This window comes from Phodopus roborovskii, unplaced genomic scaffold (genome assembly GCF_943737965.1).
Source record: "Phodopus roborovskii unplaced genomic scaffold, PHOROB, whole genome shotgun sequence".
Taxonomy (NCBI): domain Eukaryota; kingdom Metazoa; phylum Chordata; class Mammalia; order Rodentia; family Cricetidae; genus Phodopus; species Phodopus roborovskii.
In genome coordinates, this window is record NW_026126424.1 from 12900955 (window position 1) to 12922069 (window position 21115).

The following is a 21115-nucleotide window of genomic DNA, read 5'->3' on the forward strand; positions in this document are numbered from 1 at the left end:
ACTCAGACATTAGCTGATTTGTCTTATGGTTAACTCTCAGCTACTAAGTTTAATGAGGACACTGAATGTTTTCTCTTTGGAGAACACTCTGGGTGTTTTCCTACATTCTGGTCAGCTTGCTAATAAAAGCATGGGCTTCGGTACCCATTGACCTGAGTTGAGATCCAGACCATATGGAGCTCTACTTTGGAGGTGGCCAGCCAAATCAGAGACTTTTATCACAAGTGTAATGCAATTTTGCTCTTCGATGTGCACACAGCCAGAATATGACCATCTTCTCAACTTTGAAGAAACAGCAAGATTAGAACACAAGGCATTTATGTAAATGATCCAGGCCTTTATTTTTCCATCTTAACTACTAGATAGCTAACCAATTGTGGCCATAGTAAACAAACAAATTTAACTTTGGTGACATTCATTTGACATTTATTGTTCATTTTGGGCAAAGGATGTGACTGTGTTCTCAGGGTGGCCTTGGATTCATAATATTATGATGTCAGTCTCCTGAGAAGCCTGGATCACAACATACAACTAACCTTTTAATTGTATATTTATTATGTTGATTATGCTAGGGATTGAAACCAGGGCATAAAATATGTTAAGCAACCATCCCAGCCCTAAGTGTTCCATCACTAGCTTTCATTTATCAAATCACATAATATATACAAGTAAGATGGTATTTAAACAATGAGGATTCACTTCAGACCAATATTTCCCAACTACCCAATGGTTTCTCCTGTGTGTGGTTTCAGTTACATACAACCAACCATGAATCTGAAATGAGAAAGTTTAACTAGTAATCATAACACAACACTGGTATAGTCATTCTTCGTGATTATTGGTTGTTTGTCTTCTGTGCTGAGTTTGTCTTCTGTGCTGAGTCAGTTTATACATTAATATTCATCACAAGTGCATATCTATAGACTAAATATAATACATGTATGTTTTGGTACTGTCCCCAATCTCATATATCTACAGTGATTTTGAAATCTGTACACCACAGGTGAAAGAGACTAAAAGTGAAATAATGAATTTATGTAGAATAAGGAAATATGAAATGTTTTTTTTCAAAACAGCCTAATGATAATTTATTTGTTTCTTTAGGGAATTTTCAGAATCACTGATTAGCCTCCTACTAAAAAATGTCCACACTCACAGAATTTTTAAAATAATATGGAATTCCAGAGATCATGTTACTCAAATCTTACAAATTCATAGATAGAAACCTATACTTAAGGGGGTTGAGTAGTTTTATGGAGATTTTGTAGATGGCTGATGGAAAGTATATAGAGGGAGAATAATTTTAACTCCTGAGCATAGCTGAAGAAGAGAAGGTCTCATAAGAAGTTTCACGTGGCAGGAAAAAAACATGAGTATCAAGATCAGCTTAAGATTTTTTTATATCTGCACATTTCTTAAGTATGATATCTTTATTTTACAGAGATTATAGGTTTCTCCTCATGAACGTACTATTTTTGTCACACATGTGAGTATTTAGAATTTTATATGTATATGTTTATATTTATTGTATATTTAACTTATGATAATTATATAATAGTACGTCCTTAGAAAAAATTTGTACTCATTAGGTATTTGTGAGAAAGCTGATGTACGTTAATAACAAGTATTTTGAAAAGAATCTGTACTATGTACTCGATTTGTCTATAGACAAACTCCTATGCTAGAACCAGCATTGGCCTCCCCTTCACACAGCAACATTTAGCATGCTTTGACAGTGTAGCTATCCTGTGCATAAGATGAATCCCTTTGTAACAGCTCTTGATTCTTCTCTAACCACACACTGAGTATGCATTTCCTAATCTACCAATTTGCAAGTGTTGAAGACTGTGGAACTGAGAGAAAGAGCAAAAAAAAAAAAAAAAAAAAAGATGGGAGCCAGAGGGAGAGAAGGAGGAAAAATGCTAGTGGTAAATTCAAATAAGGCCAGGTGATTTGTGCCCCTCTTGAAGACCAGTCATAGAAAACACTTTTACAAAAATACACTGTTATTCTTCCTTCTCTTTCAGAAAGCCGAACATTCATACCTACAAAGCCTAAGCGAAGTTCATTGAATTGCCTTTATTTTTTGATGATTTTGTTTATAACATAAAATTCAATAGGATATTGATAAGCTCTGCTGTTAAGCAGGGTTTCGGTTGGTTTTAGCAACATTTAGAAGATAAATGGAAACATCCCCTTTCCTTCAGCCAAGAATCCCAAGTCTTTTCAAATCTTATTGATATCTCTGCTGGCAACATTTTTGTCATTTTGGTATTCCTATTTGGCTCTAGGCTGTGTAAATTTTATTTGTCTAGGTAACTCTCTGGAGAGGATCCACCCACACCAACTCACAGCTGGGTAAGTTCAAATGTGTGTAAAGAACAAAGCCGGTTTTGAAGGAGGAAACTCATCTGGGACTTTGCAACATTTTCAATAATTGTTATATTTGTAGCAAAACATAAACACTTGAAAGCATTCTTCCTTAAGTATGCTATTATTTTCTAAAGGTTGTGTTATACAAGTAATTTACCTTAAAACAAAGATACAGGTTTTGAGATCTAGACTGTGAAATACACTAAAAGGATAAATTTAATGGAGAAGAGAAAGTATGCCCTCTGATAACCATCTCAAGACTGTACTGGTGCCTTCCTGGCATCCTACTGCGTTGTCTGTGTCCATGGATGGGTTTTTCACGCATGTGGCAATCAGAGTCAATGACTTCTCTACATTTTTCAGAGCCTGTCTCTCACTGAAACTAGAGCTCACTAAACTGCTAGGCCGAGTGGGCAGAACAATTCAGGAATCTCCCATCTCTCCTTCCCCAGCACGGACTATTACATGTACCAACATTACTGCCTGCTTTTTATGGGGTCCACCCAGGTCCTCATGTTTGATTGGCAAGTGGTTTATGGATTTAACTATCTCCACAGCAGTCTTCTACCCTTTAATCCTGTCACACTCCCTGACACACTGTTAGCTCATCAGATGACTCAGAAATAATGCTGTTTCCCCTGACTTGGTAGCAGAAATAGTGGATGTGTTTACAGGGCTTAATGGCCTTCTGGGTAACCTGTGGTGAGCAGCGCCTGGATACACGTGAAAGATGCCTGGCCAGCCCTTCCTCTCCTGCTGTTCACAAGAATGATTTCTTCCTGAGTTGCAAATCCGTTCCCAAGGCAGATTAAATATTTACAAAGTACTTAAAGAACCCTTCTCTGCATTTGAACATGAAAATAGAAACGCTTGTTCATTTCAACATGTAAAAATTTCCCTCTCCCCACATAAAGGGCTCTGTGTTTAACTCATGTCAATTCAGTGAGTTGAGAAAAACAGGAGTATGGGACAGTTGGATACAGACTAAGCATAGAGTCCTGAGTCACAAGTGGACATAGAAGTAAACATAGAAGTTTAGCAAACTGCCAGCAACGCCAAAGTTTTGTATATCTAATTCACAGTTTCCTCTGGGCTTAAAGGCGAAATGAGATTCAAATCGCTTACTTTTTAAGCATTTAGCTTTTTCATCTTTCCTTAACATTCCACACTACATCTTGTTCCATAAAGATGCCGTATTTCCCACACATTAACACATTATTTTGCATTTATTCATTAGGGTTTTTTTTTAAATTTACTTTAACATAAAGGTTCCATTTATTGTATCCCTAAATAAAAATAGCATCAGAATCTTTTTGTAACTCCCCAAACACAGTTAGAGAATAATGATGGTATGCTAAAGACTGTAAAACGCAATTTGCGCTGTGCCCCATTTACTACAAAATCACTACGAACAATGCATTGTGTACAGTGTATTGCCCCAGGGAAACTGGATCGGCCTTGGAAATGAATAAAGAACATTGCCTTGGATACTAGCTAACTCTGCTTCAGCGCTTTTAAAAACTATTTGTTATGATATTCCTTCCTGTCAAGTATATAGTATGATTTCCTTAATAAAACCCAACCATTGTTGTAATTCTGTTTTCCCTCATTTTCCACTTTTTAAGCACTAAATATTTAAACAATGTAGGCCTGCAAGTCTCCAGCCAGTCATCAGATCCATAAGTCTCCTTGCATAAGGTACAGTAAGGATCCATACAGGGGACTATTATGTCATACTGTCAAAGCAGCAGCTCCTGGGTTGCTTACCTGCCCACAAGCCAGGCCCATTCCTCTTTCCCCCATGCCATGTGGACACGATAAATTTAACTCCAGGGCATCTGCTCCAGAAGCCTGTAAGGTATTCAAAGAAAACAAGAGAAGAGGCAAAACTTTATCCAGATATCAAGATGCTTCCCCCATTGACCACAAAGATCACATCCCCTAAGCTTGAACACTCTGATTCCACCACAGCTCCCTCCTCAAGCAACTCTGCCTCTCTAGTTAAAGTGCAGATAACAACAATATAACATTGACCCAGAGCTTGAGAGTTATAACTTGTTTCTCTATATGCATTATAATTACTCTATATAATTCACATAATCTTAATCTTAAATTTATTTTACATGCATGTGCATGTGTGTTTATTTGTATATGGCTGGGCAGAGTACATACGTAGATGTCAGAGGACAACATATAGGTGTTCATTCTCTCTTTCCACTATGTGGAGTTCTAGAGATCAAATTCAGGCTTGGGCATGAGTACATTGCCTCCCTGACTCATCCCATAGCTCATGACTCTCAGAATCTTTGTGTTATTGCAATACCTATTCTATGGAGGGTGACATGAAACACATGATGTTAAATGACAGGTGTGGGTGTTAAATGAGATAATAAAAATTTGAACTGTATCTGTTAAGGACCATATTTTATCTTTCATATGCAACCTCTATTTCTATAGAAACAACCCTTAATAACTCTGGATAATCGATGATGTAAATGGACATGTATATAAATGTAGTTAGAAACCTAGAATGAATGAGTAGAATTTTTTTTAAATTTAAAATAAAGGCTGATTTCACATTTAAAAGTAGCTTATTCCACAAGCTACTGGTTATCTTATCAGACTTCAATAATTATGAGTTCTAATTTCAACCATTCATCCTTTAATACATAAATGGATACTTTGAAAATGTATCTAAAAATTCTTGGAATGTCTACTGGGAAATATTTAAACACTTTTTAGGGGCTGGGGAGATGGCTCAGTGGCTGTGGTTGTTTGAAAGTTAATGGCCCCCAAAGAGAGTGGCACTATAAGGAGGTGTGGCCTGTTGGAGTAGGTGTGCTCTTGTCGTCAATAAGTGTGTCATTGTGGAGGTGGGCTTTGAGGTCTCATATATGCTAAATATATCTCAGACCACTTCTTGTTGCCTGCCTATCAAAATATAAGACTCTCAGTTTTATTACCATGTCTGCCTGTGTGCTGTCATACCCCCCCCATGATGATAATGGACTGAAACTTTGTAAGTGTAAGCCACCCCATTAAATGTTTTCCTTTATAAGATTTGCTGTGATCATGGGGAAGCTCCAACTAAGACAGTGGGTGAGCACATTTGCTGTGCAAACCTGAGACCCTGGATTTGAATTCAGCATGAAATCTAAAATTCTGCTAAAGCTTTGTGTGCTGTCACCCTAATGTTGGGAGAGGAACAGAGATCCTAGGAGGAACTTTCAATGAGAGATCCTGCCTTAAAGGAATAAAAGATGACACATGGCCTCTGCATGCAAAACTGGCGACTACACTCACTTGTGTAACAGACACACACACAACCTTTTAAAATTTAATATAGTGACTCAAGGGATATAGGATACATATATTACATTTCCCACATTTTGCATTATTTTACTTCTAGAATCTAACAGTAACTTTGTAATTAGTTAGAGGCTTCAATAGATTTCAAAAATAATATCACATATACATTACCTCACAGGAAGGCCTTTATTTATTTATTTTTTTAATCTACTATTTACTAAACATACCAGACTATTCTTGGAGGTAAAAGCTGTTTCCAACAGTGTTTCTCTTCCCTTCCTAATTGTTTTTTTCTGTTTTACATATTTTAAGTATGATCTTAACAAACTCAATTCTAGTTATGTTTTAGCTGATTTTCTTGCCCATCTTCATTCAACAGTGCAACTGCTTTTTCTTCTGTACATTTGTGAAGGTCCCTTTGATCACTTCCCATGTTTTCATACATGGAAACATTATGCTGCTTTGCTACCAAAATCCAGTTTGGAAATGCTTCATATTACATAACAATTACTGTAAATCATGCTGTTTTCTTCCTGCTTGGTTTTTCTGAGTTTAGACAACACCCAGCCTACTGGACTCTAAGTTTGCCTATAAAGGATTGAGGAGGTTTTTGGTGAGTCAGTGAGCCTTCTTAGTCTGCAACTGGGTAAATATAAACTGCAAGTAATGTGTCCTATTCCAAACTGAAGCCATATGGGAAATGATCCTTTTAATTTAGATTGGGCATTGGAATTGTATATGGCAATGCATTTGTACTTTCTCTAGTTACTTAAGGTATTTCCTTTAGACTTATTTAGTTAGAAATTGATAGCAAATCAATGACACTTTAGATTATGAGACATTTGGGAGGCACTTGTGTGTACATATTTATATTATGTGTATGTCATTGTAAACTGACAAGTAACCAGTGTGGTAACTGTCATGATAGCTAAGGCTAATTGAGTACATTTCATTTGCAAGAATATTCTAATAAGCTTTTTTTTTAAACCTTACTTAGGCTTTAAAACAACTCCAAAAACTAAGATATATCATAATGCCCATTTTAAAGTTGATATGCCAAACAGAAAAGAGTCAAATGACCCCTCTCAAAGATTTTGAATGTAGAGCCCATTACTTACCCAGAGATTTATATCAATGGGTGAATGGTTAACAACTTGTTAGAAATCGTTAGTTCCTTATGTAAAGTATAAATACCACATCTTTTCTTTCATATTTTTATTTCCAAGACTTTATATTACTATGTAAAATCATGTGTATATATATATGACCTAAAAATAGGAGCAAAGTTTTACATGGGAGCGAAGCAACTAACAGGAGCAGGGAGGTAAGCAAGGAGAGGGAATATAAGGGGGAAACAAGATCAAAGCACATTAGAAATGTGCATGTATTCCCTTATAAATACAGTACTATGGAAACTAAGCATGCATCCATCAAAAGCCATTTAGAACACCTCCTGGTGATAGTGAATGTCACCAATGAGGAAGCCATTGAAAGCATTTCTTGTGCATCAAAGAGCTTGTAGTGACAGAGTCAGAGCTTGAACTTCTCTTCACAGTCTGGGATGTTTTCCTGTCCATTGATTCTGTTTCCATTCATTTCTCCGTGTGTACAAACACAGTTTGTCGGTCATGGATGTGAAGTTATCTAGTAGGCACACTTGGAGACACAAAGAGAAAGAAGCCATGTGCTCCCCAGCTGGAAAGGCTGCACTGGGTTAAGAAAACATAATCTTCCAGCATCCTTATGGCTTCTGAACTCATGTTCAAATCAAAATTCTTAGATACCTATGGAATATAGTCTAATTTGGTGATAATTATTTAAATTTCCCAAATAACATACACTTGTACCTATCACCAAAATACACCTGAGAGGCACCTTAAAATGAGCATTTATGCCTTATAACTTGCAACAAGGCTGCTCTGGGTAACACCCAGGGGACATTCATTTTACCTCTGACTATTCCTGTGCCAGGGTTTGCACCATCTTCAAGGGTGTCTACTTCCATTTTCAAGTAGCTGAACCATTCAAAAAAGCCTTAATTGTTGGATTAGCATGAAATGTTAAATAAACTGAAACTAGGCTAACATTCTGACACATGTTAGTCACAGGAACTTTAATTCTCCAGAATAGCTATCTCACCTAAAAAGGATTAGGAAAGGAAAAAAAAATGAGGGGGCACAAGAGAAAATATTCATTGCTGTAGGGATAGCTAAACTCCAGATTAGAAATGTATTGGAACTATTTTCTGCTAAGATTTAACACTTGATCTGCAAGAGAAAACACATGCCTGGTACTGCAAACCTAGCCCCAAAGCCATGGCTGGAGAGTTCCTAAACCTCATTCATAAGCCTACTACTACTAGTCAGCTAAATAGACATAATATAAAATTTCCCTCTAAATTTGGATTTCTTTATCCATAGTGTAGCTCTATGATTTCATCAGAGAATTTTCTTTGTGTAGTGGACACTGGCTAACTCAGAAACTTACTACTGGTCAAAGAGGAGAGGATGTGTTGTTGGGGGTTACCCTGATCAGACACCTCTTGGGGCAAGGGGTGAGAAGATACAGCACCAATGACTCAGGAAATGGGAGTCTGAGTAGTAGAGCATGCTGCACACTCCTTTATTAAGGAATTAGTCCTGCCTTTATACCCCTCCAAAGGTACCATTGGCTCAGGCTGATGACTCTGCTGGTTGCCCTTTTCTCATTGGTGTCTCTGGTCAGGTGTCTCTTCATCAGTAGTCTCTGGGCATAGAGGCAGACTTGCCTCAGGAAGGAAGTGCCTTCCTTGAATGCTCATGCAGTTTGGCCTGTGATGCTTACACTTGGGTTTATCTTTTAGACAGGAATAGGGAATGGTTGGGAAAGGTATGGTTTAGATGGGATATAGGTAGATTAGCCTATTTTCTTGAGAATTTGAGTAAGAATGAGATAGTATTTGACAACTTACATTGCTGTGTATTCTTATGTGGTAAGCTATGTAAAATCAACTTTATATTTTGTTATATTGTGTTAAATCTTTCCACTTACAATGTTTTATGCACATTATTTTTTTTACCATATTCTATGTATGTATACTTTTCTTGTATTCAAGACATTTTGTATATTGATACAATTTGGGATATTTATCTTGCTGCCCTTTATAGTTCTACCTCTTGTCTTGACAATTATACTCTACCTCTATTTTAGGGATTTACATGTATGTATATGTAATAGTTATATTGTTTAAGTATTTTTTCCTGCTTTACTCAGGGAAGTTTTAATCAGTCTTTTTAGCTAAGTTCCCGAGTATTACAGATTATCTTCACTCACATTTCCTGTACCTATGAGATTAGTTAGATATAGATGCTTAATCTTTAATCACTTCATAGACATGCAGAACATGGCATTTAAATGTTTTAATATTAGTACTCCATTGACATGAGACACTGTTGCTCCTGACGGCACCGTGCTAGGAGGTGGTGATACACACCTTTAATCCTAGGACTCAGGATTAAGAGGCAGATGGATCTCTGTGAGTTCAAGGCCACCCAGATCTACACAAGAGTGATCTAGTCCTAAGGAGATATGGCTCACACAAAGATGATCTCAGTACCTGGGATCACATTCCTTTAATCCCAGCATTAGTGAGATATACAAGAGAGAAGAAAGGTCTCAGTATCAGCATCCATTCTCCAGCCACCTTGAGGAGAGTAAGACATTGAAGTCTCTGGATTCTCTAGCCACACTGAGGACAGGCAGCTGGATCAGCCCCTTCAGCCTGAGGTAGTTCTCAGAACTAGTGGAGCAGTATTCTGCTTTTCTGTTAGTTGGCCAAGCTTTAATATATCACCACAGGATGTAAAGGTCAAGTTAATGGTGTTGAATTTAATGTCAGCTGGGCCGATGGCTCAGTTGGTAAAGTGCATGCAGCCAAAGCATGAGGACCTGAGTTAGAATCCCCACAATCCAGGTGAAAGGCTGGGTATCAACAATCCCAGCATTGGAAGGTAGGTTGAGGAAGATCCCTGAGTTTACTGGGCAGACACTCTGAATAGACCAGTGCGCTCCAGGTTCAGTAGGAAACCCTGTCTCACAAAGTAGCATGGAGAACACCTGAGAAGGATCTTGCCAGGTGGTTGTGGTACTCTCCTATAATACCAGCACTTGGAAGGCAGAGGCAGGTGGAACTCTCTGAGTTCTAGGACAGCCTGCTCTACAGAGTGTGTTCCAGGACAGCCAGAGCTGTTACACAGAGAAAACTTGTTTTGAAGAGAGAGTGAGAGAGAGAGAGGGTCCTCTGTCTCTACCTATGGCCTCCACATGCACACATGCACACATGAACAAAAACATTTTGAACTGGTAAAAATTATTGAGAATCTGGGTCAATAAGGTTATTGTAGATAAGCTTGGCTGGGAGAGTATGGATACATTACTTATACCTAGTCTGTATATTTTTCATATTTTATGGTTTTGTTCACCTCCCAGGACACATACTCTCACACTCCCAACCCCTATTATTTTCAGTGTATTTACAGTCTTTCTCTTTTATGAGACCTGAGGATAGCTACAGTTTGCAATGTCCTATGTCCTAGCCATGACTTATCAACAAAGCTCTGACCTTCATTCCAGTTCTGGGTTTGGATGAAGAATCACACTGCAGGCCATGATGTCTGACTGCCCAGAGAAGTAGAGCATACAGTCAAAAGTGTTATAAGATTTCACCAATAGAGACTGGAGGCAAGAAGCATCAGCCCTTCCCTCTTTCCTTCTTCTTGGTTCTGTGTTAGGATGATCTTCAGAGCTCTCCCTGACCCCCACATGGGGGCAATGTGTATTTCTGTGGTCAGCTTTTTCAGGCCCTCTAATGCATGTTTCTATATTCACTTTCCCTCTGACTCTGGTTCATCTTGTCCACAGTATCACTGCTCAGGAATTTCATTCTCATTACATACAACTCAATCTCTATTTTCTAGGCTAATGCACATTTAAAAAAAAAAAAAAAAGGATTCCAGTTCTGTTAAAATTCATTCAAGATCTAGTTAAGATCTAATACTGGTAGCCTTCAGTAATGGCTCAGTTTGCCCTGTATCTGATACATACTTAAGCTTGGAGCACATCCATGTAGCGGAAATGACTCTTGTTGACCTCTGTTTGGCTGTCCAGGATATTTACACACAGTTCATGCTTGTGCTTTATAAGAAACATTGTTTTGCATGAAATGTGAAAAAAATCAATTTGTCAGAAAAGTTATATGCTCTCCCATACATAGAACAGTTTATCAAAAAATTCACCATGCTGTAAAACCACTCAGGAAACTGCTTCTTTGTCTAAAAACATGTCAAAGATTGAAGAAAAGAAAGTATCAGCAGGTATTTCAAATGTGAGTTCTCTACAGTTGCAGTAGAAAAGGGTCTGTTTAGTTTTCTTTCATTTACAAGGGAAAGAAGATCATCAAGCAAATGAGTACAACAGTTTGGCACACAATGTCCTGGAGATGGGGCATTTAGTTCAACTTACTACATTATTTAAATATACCTTTTGTTGTGACCCAGCTATGCCAAGAGCTTGGACAAACATGTCTGTGTCTAGGCTCAATTTTAAAGCTATTCATATGCTCTTAAAAGTACAGTACATAATAAAATAACAACTAGGACCTAAGGATACAAAGAAAAACAATGTCTCTATATTGGTTATTTTCTTTCAATGCTGTGACCAAATGCCTGAAAAGATGCAACTTCAAGGAACAAGTAAGTGCTTATTCAGGCTTGTGGATTAGGTGATACATCCACCTTTGCAAAGATGAGCTGTCTATTCACTTCTCTATGATTCAGGAGATAGGGGGTGTGGTGGGTATTGGTGTTGGTATAAGTTGGCTTTTTCCTTTCCCTTTTTCATCTAGTCTAGGGCTGCTACCAACATTCAGGGTGAATTCTCAACTAATTCTGTTTGCAAATGTCTCCACAGACGTGTGCAGACCTGTGCCTCACTAAGTGCCCCTGATATCTCTTAATCCACCCAGACTGATAATGGATTTGAACACCTCTCTTCCCCATGTAAAGTTCAACCCAGAGTCTCTCTTTCTTTACTACTGACTTACTACAACTGTAGCTTTTTTTTTTATGTCACATAAGCGGTTTTTTTTTTTTTTGAGCAGAGGTGGTGATAGTAGAGTTCCTCAATTCCAATTAAAAACCTAACCCACTGTAAGGAGAAACTTCACGAAAATGCACACATGCCACATCTAGCCACTTGCAAGCAAGTTGGGAAGGTGACATAAAAGACAGACCAGGGAGGGTCCTGAGTTGGAGGGTAGTAGATATGATAAAACTACATTACGTACATGTATGAAATTATCGAAGAATGAGTAAAATATTGTATTTAAAATGTTATTGGGTGTGTATAGTGTGAATTATGATGGAATCCTGCTGGCTGCTGCTACCCTGCTACCTCCATGAGGATGCAAAGGCCTATGGATGGGTATTCTCCTCATGCCAAACCTCCAGGTTAGCTCATGTCTAACTTTATAAGAAGCATGTTGGTTTCATTGACACTATGTATGGCTTGTCCTTCTTGATATGTATAATGCTCCCTATGGAGATATGACAGATTGTTCAGATTCATAAAGGAGACTTTTTTCTCTTGCCTTTTTTATATGGTATTTAGGAAATGATAATAAAAGTGAAATTGAAGAAAAATTTGGAATATGATAATATTCACTTTGGCTAATCTGCTCATAATTATAGCATTTTGACTATTGTAAGTAAACACACTTAAAACGTGTCCATTACTGAAGGAAACAATTTTTAAAAACTATTTTATTCTTAAAAAAATCAGAGAAGCACGCAGCATGATAAAGTCATTCATCATAGTCAGCTTAAAATTGGCAAAGCTCATGCCAAGCACAGGCTCCGTGGAAGATTTCACGGTCAATTAGGTAAATACATGTATAAAACGGACCCAGCACAGAAGATCACGGAGCCAATTACAGATCATGTTTAATTTCACCCCCCCACAAGTCCCAGAAGTAATTTTTCCTTTCACAGTTTTAAAAATATCCAAATAAAATGTACAATCAACATTTCTTGGCACTATAGAGAGCATTATGATATTTTGTAATGTCAGATCAATTACTGCAATAGTCTTATTAGGCTCAGTCTGCAGTATGGCTGAGAGCTTTTCAAGATCCCCAGTCAGGAGGGTCTCACCCAGGTTGCCTGACAGAATGATGGCCATGAGTGCTTTTTTAAATATGTATTTTTCTATTTGGAATACAAATCTGACGCACATGGTTAGTGTTTGCATTCGCTTAAGGTTCAATTCATATTGTGGCAGGCCAGCTGATGAGTGTTCCATGCAGCAGTGTTTTGTGCTAACACTTTATCCATGCCAGCATTCAAACCAGAATAGTATTAAATGAACCTTTTATAGTTTAAATATTCAAGACTTTTATATTCAGAATCTCTTCTCTTACTGTCAAACTAGTTTGCCTAAAGGCAAGGTAAGATCAAGTTAGACTCTCAAAGGTAGAATTAAATTTTATCATGGCATCCATCATAATATGCAGTTTGCTTAATATGCAAATGGAGAGTCTATGGATTCAGAGAATAAAGGCATTTTAGGTACCTTGTGAAATCCGAGGGACTGCTTTTATAGAATAGATGCCTTTTAAATTTACATTTCCATCATTTAAATGAAAACACATGGTAAACAAATTATAATAAAAATGTTTTAACTTACATTTTTCAATTCAATTTTACTTCTACTGTATTATTTTTTGTGGCAGCTCTTTACTTAAAACTAATAAAAATGAGAGAGGTGGAATAAAATAAATATAAACTAAAGTAATCTTTACCTCAGCCATTTTGGAGAGTTCCATCCAATCGTTTTTGTTGTAACTGCACATGATGCTAGCGATCAGGATCTTAACAGGGAAAAAGAGAACACAGGTTCAAGTGGCTTCATTGTTTTGTACACATATTAGTATCTTTACACATACATCTATAATGACAAACTACATTATAAAAAAATAGTTTTCAATCGATTGAAAAAGACATATCACCAAAAAAGACAGCATGTAACAGTAAAGCACCAGACAATATTTAGGGCTTTTGATATGTGTAACAGCATTCTCAATTACTGGGAATGGGCAGGTGTCTAAATTTGCATGTGCATGTAACTATGTGTCAGTGTTCACGTGTGTGTATATTCATGAACATGTGGGTAGATGCATGATTTTGGGGGTAATTGTGGAGGTTAGGTGGATTCCTCAGTGGCCATTCCCCTCTCACTTTTTCTCTCTTCCTTTTTAAGGTAATATCTTTCATTAGGACCTGGGGCTCATCAATTTAAGTAGATTTGCTGAGCAGTGAGTGAACACCAGGTGTTCTCTTGACTCTTCATCCTGAACTCTGATGTTACAAATGCATGCTACCACTCCTAGGATTCATGTCAATTCTCGGGATTGAACTTGGGCCTTCAGGCTTGTGTGGCAAGCACTTCACTGACTGAGGAATTTCCCAGGCCCAACTTTCTGAACTTTATTGAGTCTCAGCTTTCCCCATCTCAAATGTAGATTATAACATTGACTTTGACGTCTCAGAAAGTGGCAGTGAGAATTACATAAATTCCTGTGTAAATGTGTGCCAATGAAAGAGATGTCTCATTTCTACAGTGCTGTTGAAATGCATATTACCATAATTAACAGCACAGCAAAAAGATTTCAAAGTATGGGAACGAAAAATATAACGTTCCCTTTATATAATAACATATCACATTATGGTTAATGCACTTTCTTGTATTTCTTATGAATTGTAGTTTTAAATTGTATTAAATGACTTTGCATTGCATTGGGTTTTGGTAGGCTTATGATTTAAGCCTTATGTTAATTCATCAGTAGAGTAGTTACTAGTTTCTACTCCCAAGCCAGGATGTCTAGTTTGGAATCCTGATTCTACCAACTTTGGGTGATACCCTGAGCAAGATAGTGGATTTCCTAATTGTTAAAATATGGATAAAAATGCAGAGAAAAGCAAGAATGGTAGTGGCTAAGACTTATTACCTTTAATGACATAATGGACATTGTTTTAAATGATTTTACTTATGAACTTACTTTCTAATTACAACATTGTTTTACACATTTTGCAAATAAGACACAAAGATGATGAGTTATAAAAGCTACACCATTACCAAGGAACAGACCAGGATTCAGGCTCAAAGGGTACTGCTCATAGTCTATGATTTCAGTTGCTAGCCTTTGCTGGTCTCATGTATATACTCTGGAAATGCCAATAATTGCCTTTCATTGCCACCTCCTTCACAGGCTATGAGACTGAGACTCCAGGAATTTACGCTATACATGAAGACATGGAATCTAATGATAGAATCTGCTAGAAGCCACTGAGCTCCCATTGCATAAATCGTGTGTGTGTGTGTGTATGTGTGTGTGTGTGTGTGTGTGTGTGTGTGTGTGTGTCTAACATCAAAAGTACATATTGCAAAGGCTAAATGAAGTTTTCATCATAGATAGAAGGATGTAAAGTTGAGATCACATTGGTGAGAGTTCTGAACACTAGGGAGGAAGTGCCTTTGAAGTTGGGTTAACTTGATTCGGTAGACACTAAGCACCATTGGTACTGGGTTTTGAAGTTCTGAAGGAGTGTTGAAATCATTCAGCTCCCTGGTAAACAGACAGTCAGGGACAAAAAGCCTAAGCAGATTGATGTTATCTCCCTAAAACTTTTAAGATAATAGGCTTCCAGGTTCTTTATTCTGTTCAAAAGCAAAAAACCAAAACAAACAAACCCATAAAACTTGTTATCCAGGCAGTGTTGTTTTGTTGCAGCTGCTAGTGGTGAAACACAACCACAAAACTCAACAAAACCCACATGGAGTTTATTGGGGAAAGGGAGCAAAGGGAAGGGTAGGTATTGGCCACCTGGGAACAGAAATGGAAGGGAAAGGGGGAAGGGGTGGGGGGAGAAGGGGGAAGAAGGAGGAAGAAAGAAGGAAGAAGGGGGAAGAAAAGGGGGGAAGAAGGGGCAAACAGGTGAGAGGTGCTTGCTTCAAAGGGAAAGCTTGCACATAGGTACAGAGTCCTTACCCAGCCACATAGCATATGATGTAGCCATGCAACACAAGGCCCTTTGAGCTAAGTTTCTGCCTGAAAGCCTGTGTGTGTACCTTGCCTACTGCCAGAGGGCAGGGTCAGCATAATGCCTGGATCCTTACAGGTAGCACACGCCTTTAATCCCAGAACACAGGAGGCAGAGGCAGGTAGATCTCGGTGAGTTCAATACCAGCCTGGCGTACAAGAGCTAGTTCTAGGACAGGCTCCAAAGCTACACAGAGAAACCCTATCTTGGAACAAACAAACAAACAAACAAACAAACACAATAACAACAAAAAATCTTGATATTAACTGTTTAGAAGGTCAGCCATACCTGTAAGGATTCAGGCATTATGCTGGCTTGCCCCTGTCACCAGGCAGTACCCTGTTCAGACTGCAGCAAAGGACCCCTTTTAAAAAAAGACATCTTCCCACTTATGTTCTCTTTCCCGCTTTCTTTCCTGATGTTCCCCTGGGGCGGACAGGACTTTTCCTGTCTTCCTCTTCTCTTCTGTCTTCTCTCTGTGTTTCTTGATCTCTTTTCTCTTTCTAATAAAATTTCTCACTAAGCTCTGTCTCCCTGGCATGTTTGTCCCTCTGCCTGGGTCACCAGCACCTGCCAGAGAGCTCCTTTAGTAGGAACAAATCAACTTTGTCATTTTTCAAATAATCAAAAACCCAAGGATAGCCCAAACCAGGAAATTTGCAGGAAAAAATGTAAGGATGGGGGCTTCCATCACTAAGGTGGACTGACTCCCCAATTACCACTGAGTGCAGGATGCACTAGATGCTCTCAGTTGGGAACTCTCATGGCTTCTTTCTTTCTAAATGCCAATTTAAATTTTTATAAAACTGTATTAGCTTGAAATTTGGATTGATTGTGTCAGAATTCCCCAAAGTCATCAAGTGCCCCACAGGTTTCTAGGATCAAAAGGAATTATTAGGGTTGGATGAAGACAAATAAATACAGTTCTATAATTAATATACGAGTAAGAAATAACCATGTAGATTTAGAGATTAATAAAGAAATTTTTTTTTAATAATACACATCTGGCTCTGGCTAATGCCCAGAGAGGAGCAAGCTCTAAATAGTGGTTTTTAAAATTTATTTATTTATTTATTTTACATTTCAATACCAGTTCCCTCTTCCACCCTCCTTCCCTCCATCCCTCTCTCCCTTTTTTACTCTCTTCAGCCATTTCATGCCCCCTTCCCACCTTACCCTCCCACGCCCCCCCCCCCAGGTGATGCCCTCCAAGAGGGGTGTCATCTAAATCTGTCAAGTCATTTGGAGTAGGGACTAGGACTTTTCTCCTGTCTCTAGGTTAAGGGAGCATCCCTCCATGGGGGATGTGCCCCCAAAGTCCTTTTGTGCACCAGGAATACATCCTGGCTCCACTGTCTGAGGTCCTTTAGACTGCTCAGGCCTTCTAGCTAAGACCCATGTTCAGGGGTCTGAGTCAGTCCCATGCTGGATTCACAGCTATCAGTCTGGGAACCCATTGGCTCCTCCTTGTTCAGGTCAACTATCTCTTTGTGTTTCTGCAGCCTGCTCTTGTCCACCCTCTCTGCATCTGGACTCCAGTTCGGCTCAGTGTTTAAGTTATAGTTATGGGTGTTTGCTTCTGTTTCCATCAGCTACTAGATGAGGGCTCTATGATGGTGGATAAGTTATTCGTTGATCTCATTATCAGGGAAGGGTATTTATGGTAACCTTTCCATTGTTGCTCAAATTGTCAGTTGGGGTCAGTCTTGTAGGTCTCTGTATATTTCTCTAGGTTCACTTTTCTCTTCAAACCTATATTGATTCCCTCTTTTATGCTATTTCTCTCTCTCTGTGTCTCTCTCTCTGTCTCTTTCTCTCTTGTCTATTCCTCCCAACTCACTCTTCCTAGTCCTACTTGCTTTCTTCTTCTCCCCTTCTCTTTCTCCTAGTTCCTGCTCCACTCACTGTCCCCCTCCCCATATGCTCAGGAGATCTTGTCCCTTTCTCATGTGAGGGACCTTATATGAATCTCTTAGAATCCTCCTTGTATCCTAGTTTCTCTGGCAGTGTGAATTATAGGCTGGTGATTCTTTACTTTATGTCTAAAATTCATATATGAGTGAGTACATACTGTGTTTCTCTTTTTGTGACTGGGTTACCTCATTCAGGATGGTTTCTTCAAGTTCCATCCACTTGCCTGCAAATTTCAAGATTCCATTGTCTTCCCCCTCCCCCTGCATAGTAGTGTTCCATTGTGTAAATATGACACATCTTCTTTATCCATTCTCCATTTCAGGGGCATCTAGGTTGCTTCCAGGTTCTTTCTATTTCAAATAATGCTGCTGTGAACACAGTTGAGCACATGTCTTTGTTGCATAGATAAGGATCATTTGGGTATGTGCCTAAGAGGTGAATTTTGCTGGGTCCTGTGGTAGACTGATTCCCATTTTCCTGAGGAACCGGCATACTGATTTCAAAAATAGCTTTACAAGTTTGTATTCCCACCAGCAGTGGAGGAGTGTTCCCCTTTCTCCACATCCTTTCCAGCATAAGTTGTCATTTGAGTTTCTAAGTTTAGCCATTCTGGCAGGAGTAAGATGGTATCTCACATTTGTTTTGATTCACATTTCCCTGATGGATAAGGACATTGGGCACTTTCTTAAGTGTCTTTTAGCCTTTTTGATTTGCCCTATTGAGAATTCTCAATTCAGTTCTGTACACTACTTTTTAATAAGGTAATTTGTGTTTTGTTGACTAGTTTCTTGAGTTCTTTGTATATTTTGCAGATCAGTCCTCTGACAAATGTAGGGTTTGTGAAGATCTTTTCCCAGTCTGTGGGCTGCCATTTGGTCTTGTCAATTGTGTCCTTTGCCTTACAGAAGCTTCTAAGCTTGAGGAGGTCCCATTTATTAATTGTCAAACTCAGTGTCTGTGCTATTGGGGTTATGTTCAGGAAGCGGTCTCCTGTGGAAATTTGTTTTATGGTACCTCCCACTTTCTCTTCTAAGAGTTTCAGTGTGGCTGGATTTATGTTGAGGTCTTTGATCCATTTGAACTTGAGTTTTGTGCATGGCAATAGATATGGGTCCATCTGCAGTCTTCTACTCATCATCATCCAGTTGTGCTAGCACTGTCTGTTGAAGAAGCTTTCTTCCTCCCATTGTGTACTTTCAGCTGTGTTGTCAAAAATCAGGTATTCATAGGTGTGTGGGTTAATGTCAGAAATTTTTATTTGATTCCATTGGTCTACTTGTCTATTTTTGTGCCAATACCAGGCTCTTTTCAGTACTATAGCTCTGTAGTAGAGCTTAAAGTCAGGGATTGTAATGCTACATGAAGTTCCCTTATTGTAAATGGTTGTTTTTGGTTATCTGGGTCTTTTTTTTTTTTCCCATATAAAGTTGGTTATTATCCTTTCAAGGTCAGTGAAAAATTGTGCAGTGATTTTAATGGGGAATACATTGAATCTGTAGATTGCTTTTGGAAATATTGCCATTTTTACTATGTTTATCCTACCTATCCAAAAGCATGGGAGATCTTTACATTTTCTGGTGTCTTCTTTAATCTCTTTCTTTAAGAACACAAAGTTCTTATTATGTAGGTCTTTCACTTGTATGGTAAGTGTTACCACAAGATACTTTATGTTGTTTGTGGCTATTGTAAAGTGTGATATTTCTCTGATTTCTTTCCCAGCTTCTTTTTAGTCTGAATAAAGTAGGACTACTGAATTTTCTTGAGTTTATCTTGTATCCTGCTAGTTTGCTGAAGGTGTTTATCAGCTGTAGAAGTTCCCTGGTAGAGTTTTTTGGATAGCTTATGTAAACTATCATATCATCTGTTTATATGGTGTGTCACATGACATATTTTTGTATGTTGAACCATCCCTGCAACCCAGAGATGAAGCCTACTTGGTCATGGTGAATGATCTCTCTGATATGGTCTTGGATTCGGTTTGCCAGTATTTTATGGAGTATTTTTGCATCAATGTCCATGAGGGATATTGGTCTGTAGTTTTCTTTCTTAATTGTGTCTTTGTGTGGCTTGGGTACCAAGGTGATTGTGGCATCATAAAAAGGGTTGGTAATGAACCTTTTTTTTCTATTGTGTGGAACAGTTTGAAAAGTGTTGATATTAAGTCTTTCTTGAATTTCTGGTAGAATTCTGCACTGAATCCATCTGGCCCTGGCCTTTGGTTGGAAGGCTTTTAATGACCTGCTTCTATTTCATTAGGGGTTATATAGGTCTATTTAAGTTGTTTGTTGGTCCTTGATTTAATTTTGGTAAGTGATAGTTATCCAGAAATTCATCCATTTCCTTTGAATTTTCAAATTTTGTGGAGTAAAGGTTTTCAAAATTTTGACCTGAAAATTGTCTGGATTTCCTTAGTGTCCCTTGTTATGTCCTTCTTTACCTTTCTGATTTTATTAATTTTCATGTTATCTTTCTGCTTTTTGGTTGGTTTGGATATAGGTTTGTCTATCTTGTTGATTTTTCTTATAAAACCAACTCTTTGTTGCATTGATTTTTTTGCATTGTTTTTCTTTTTTCTACTTTATTGATTTCAGCTCTCAAATTGATTATTTTCTAGTGTCTACTCCTCTGGGGTGAGGTTGCCTCTTTTTGTTCTAAGGCTTTCAGTTGTGCTGTTAATTCTCTAATATGACTATCCTCTGTTTTCTTCTTATGGGCACTTAGTGCAATGAACTTCCTTCATAGCACTGCTTTCAAGGTGTCCCATAAGTTCAAGTATGCTGTGTCCTCATTCTCGTTGAATTTTACGAAGTCTTTCATTTCTTTCTTTATTTCTTCTTTGACCCAGGTATGGTGCAATTGCGCATTGTTCAGTTTCCATGAGTTTGTAGGATATCTGCGATTTGTGTTGTTGTTGAATTCCACCTTTAAAGTATGGTGGTCTGATAAGATACAGGGGACTGTTTCAATATTTCTTGTATTTGGTGAGGTTTGTTATGTTGTCTAGTATTTGGTCAATTTTAGAGATGGTTCCATGTGGAGTTATATTCTTTTGTGTTTGGATGGATTGTTCTATAGATGTCTGTGAAACCCAGTTGAGACATAACTTCTGTTAGTTGTTTTGTTTCTTTGTTAAGTTTCTGACTGGTGGTCCTGTCTAGTGGTAAGAGTGGGGTGTTGAAGTCTCCCACTATGAGTGTGTGACATTTTATGTGAGCTTGGGTTTTAGTAGTGTTTCTTTTATGAATGTGGGTGCCTTTGTATTTGGGGCATAGATGTTCAGAACTGAGAATTTGTGCTGATGGATTTCTCCTGTGATGAATATGAAATGACCTTCTTCATATCTTTTGAATAATTTTGGTTTGAAGTCTAACTTGTTATATATTAGG

The 21115-nt window shown here is 38.1% G+C and overlaps 1 protein-coding gene across 1 annotated transcript in view; it reads right to left on the reverse strand.

The window, feature by feature from the left end:
* Nucleotides 1–21115, reverse strand: part of Dpyd (dihydropyrimidine dehydrogenase) — an 817241-nt gene that overhangs the window by 263925 nt on the left and 532201 nt on the right. The window contains exons 15-16 of the mRNA XM_051185598.1: nt 13517–13585; nt 4141–4224 (exon numbers count right to left, since the gene is read on the reverse strand). Coding sequence (XP_051041555.1) covers nt 4141–4224; nt 13517–13585 — 153 coding nt within the window. The remainder of the gene's footprint in view (nt 1–4140; nt 4225–13516; nt 13586–21115) is intronic.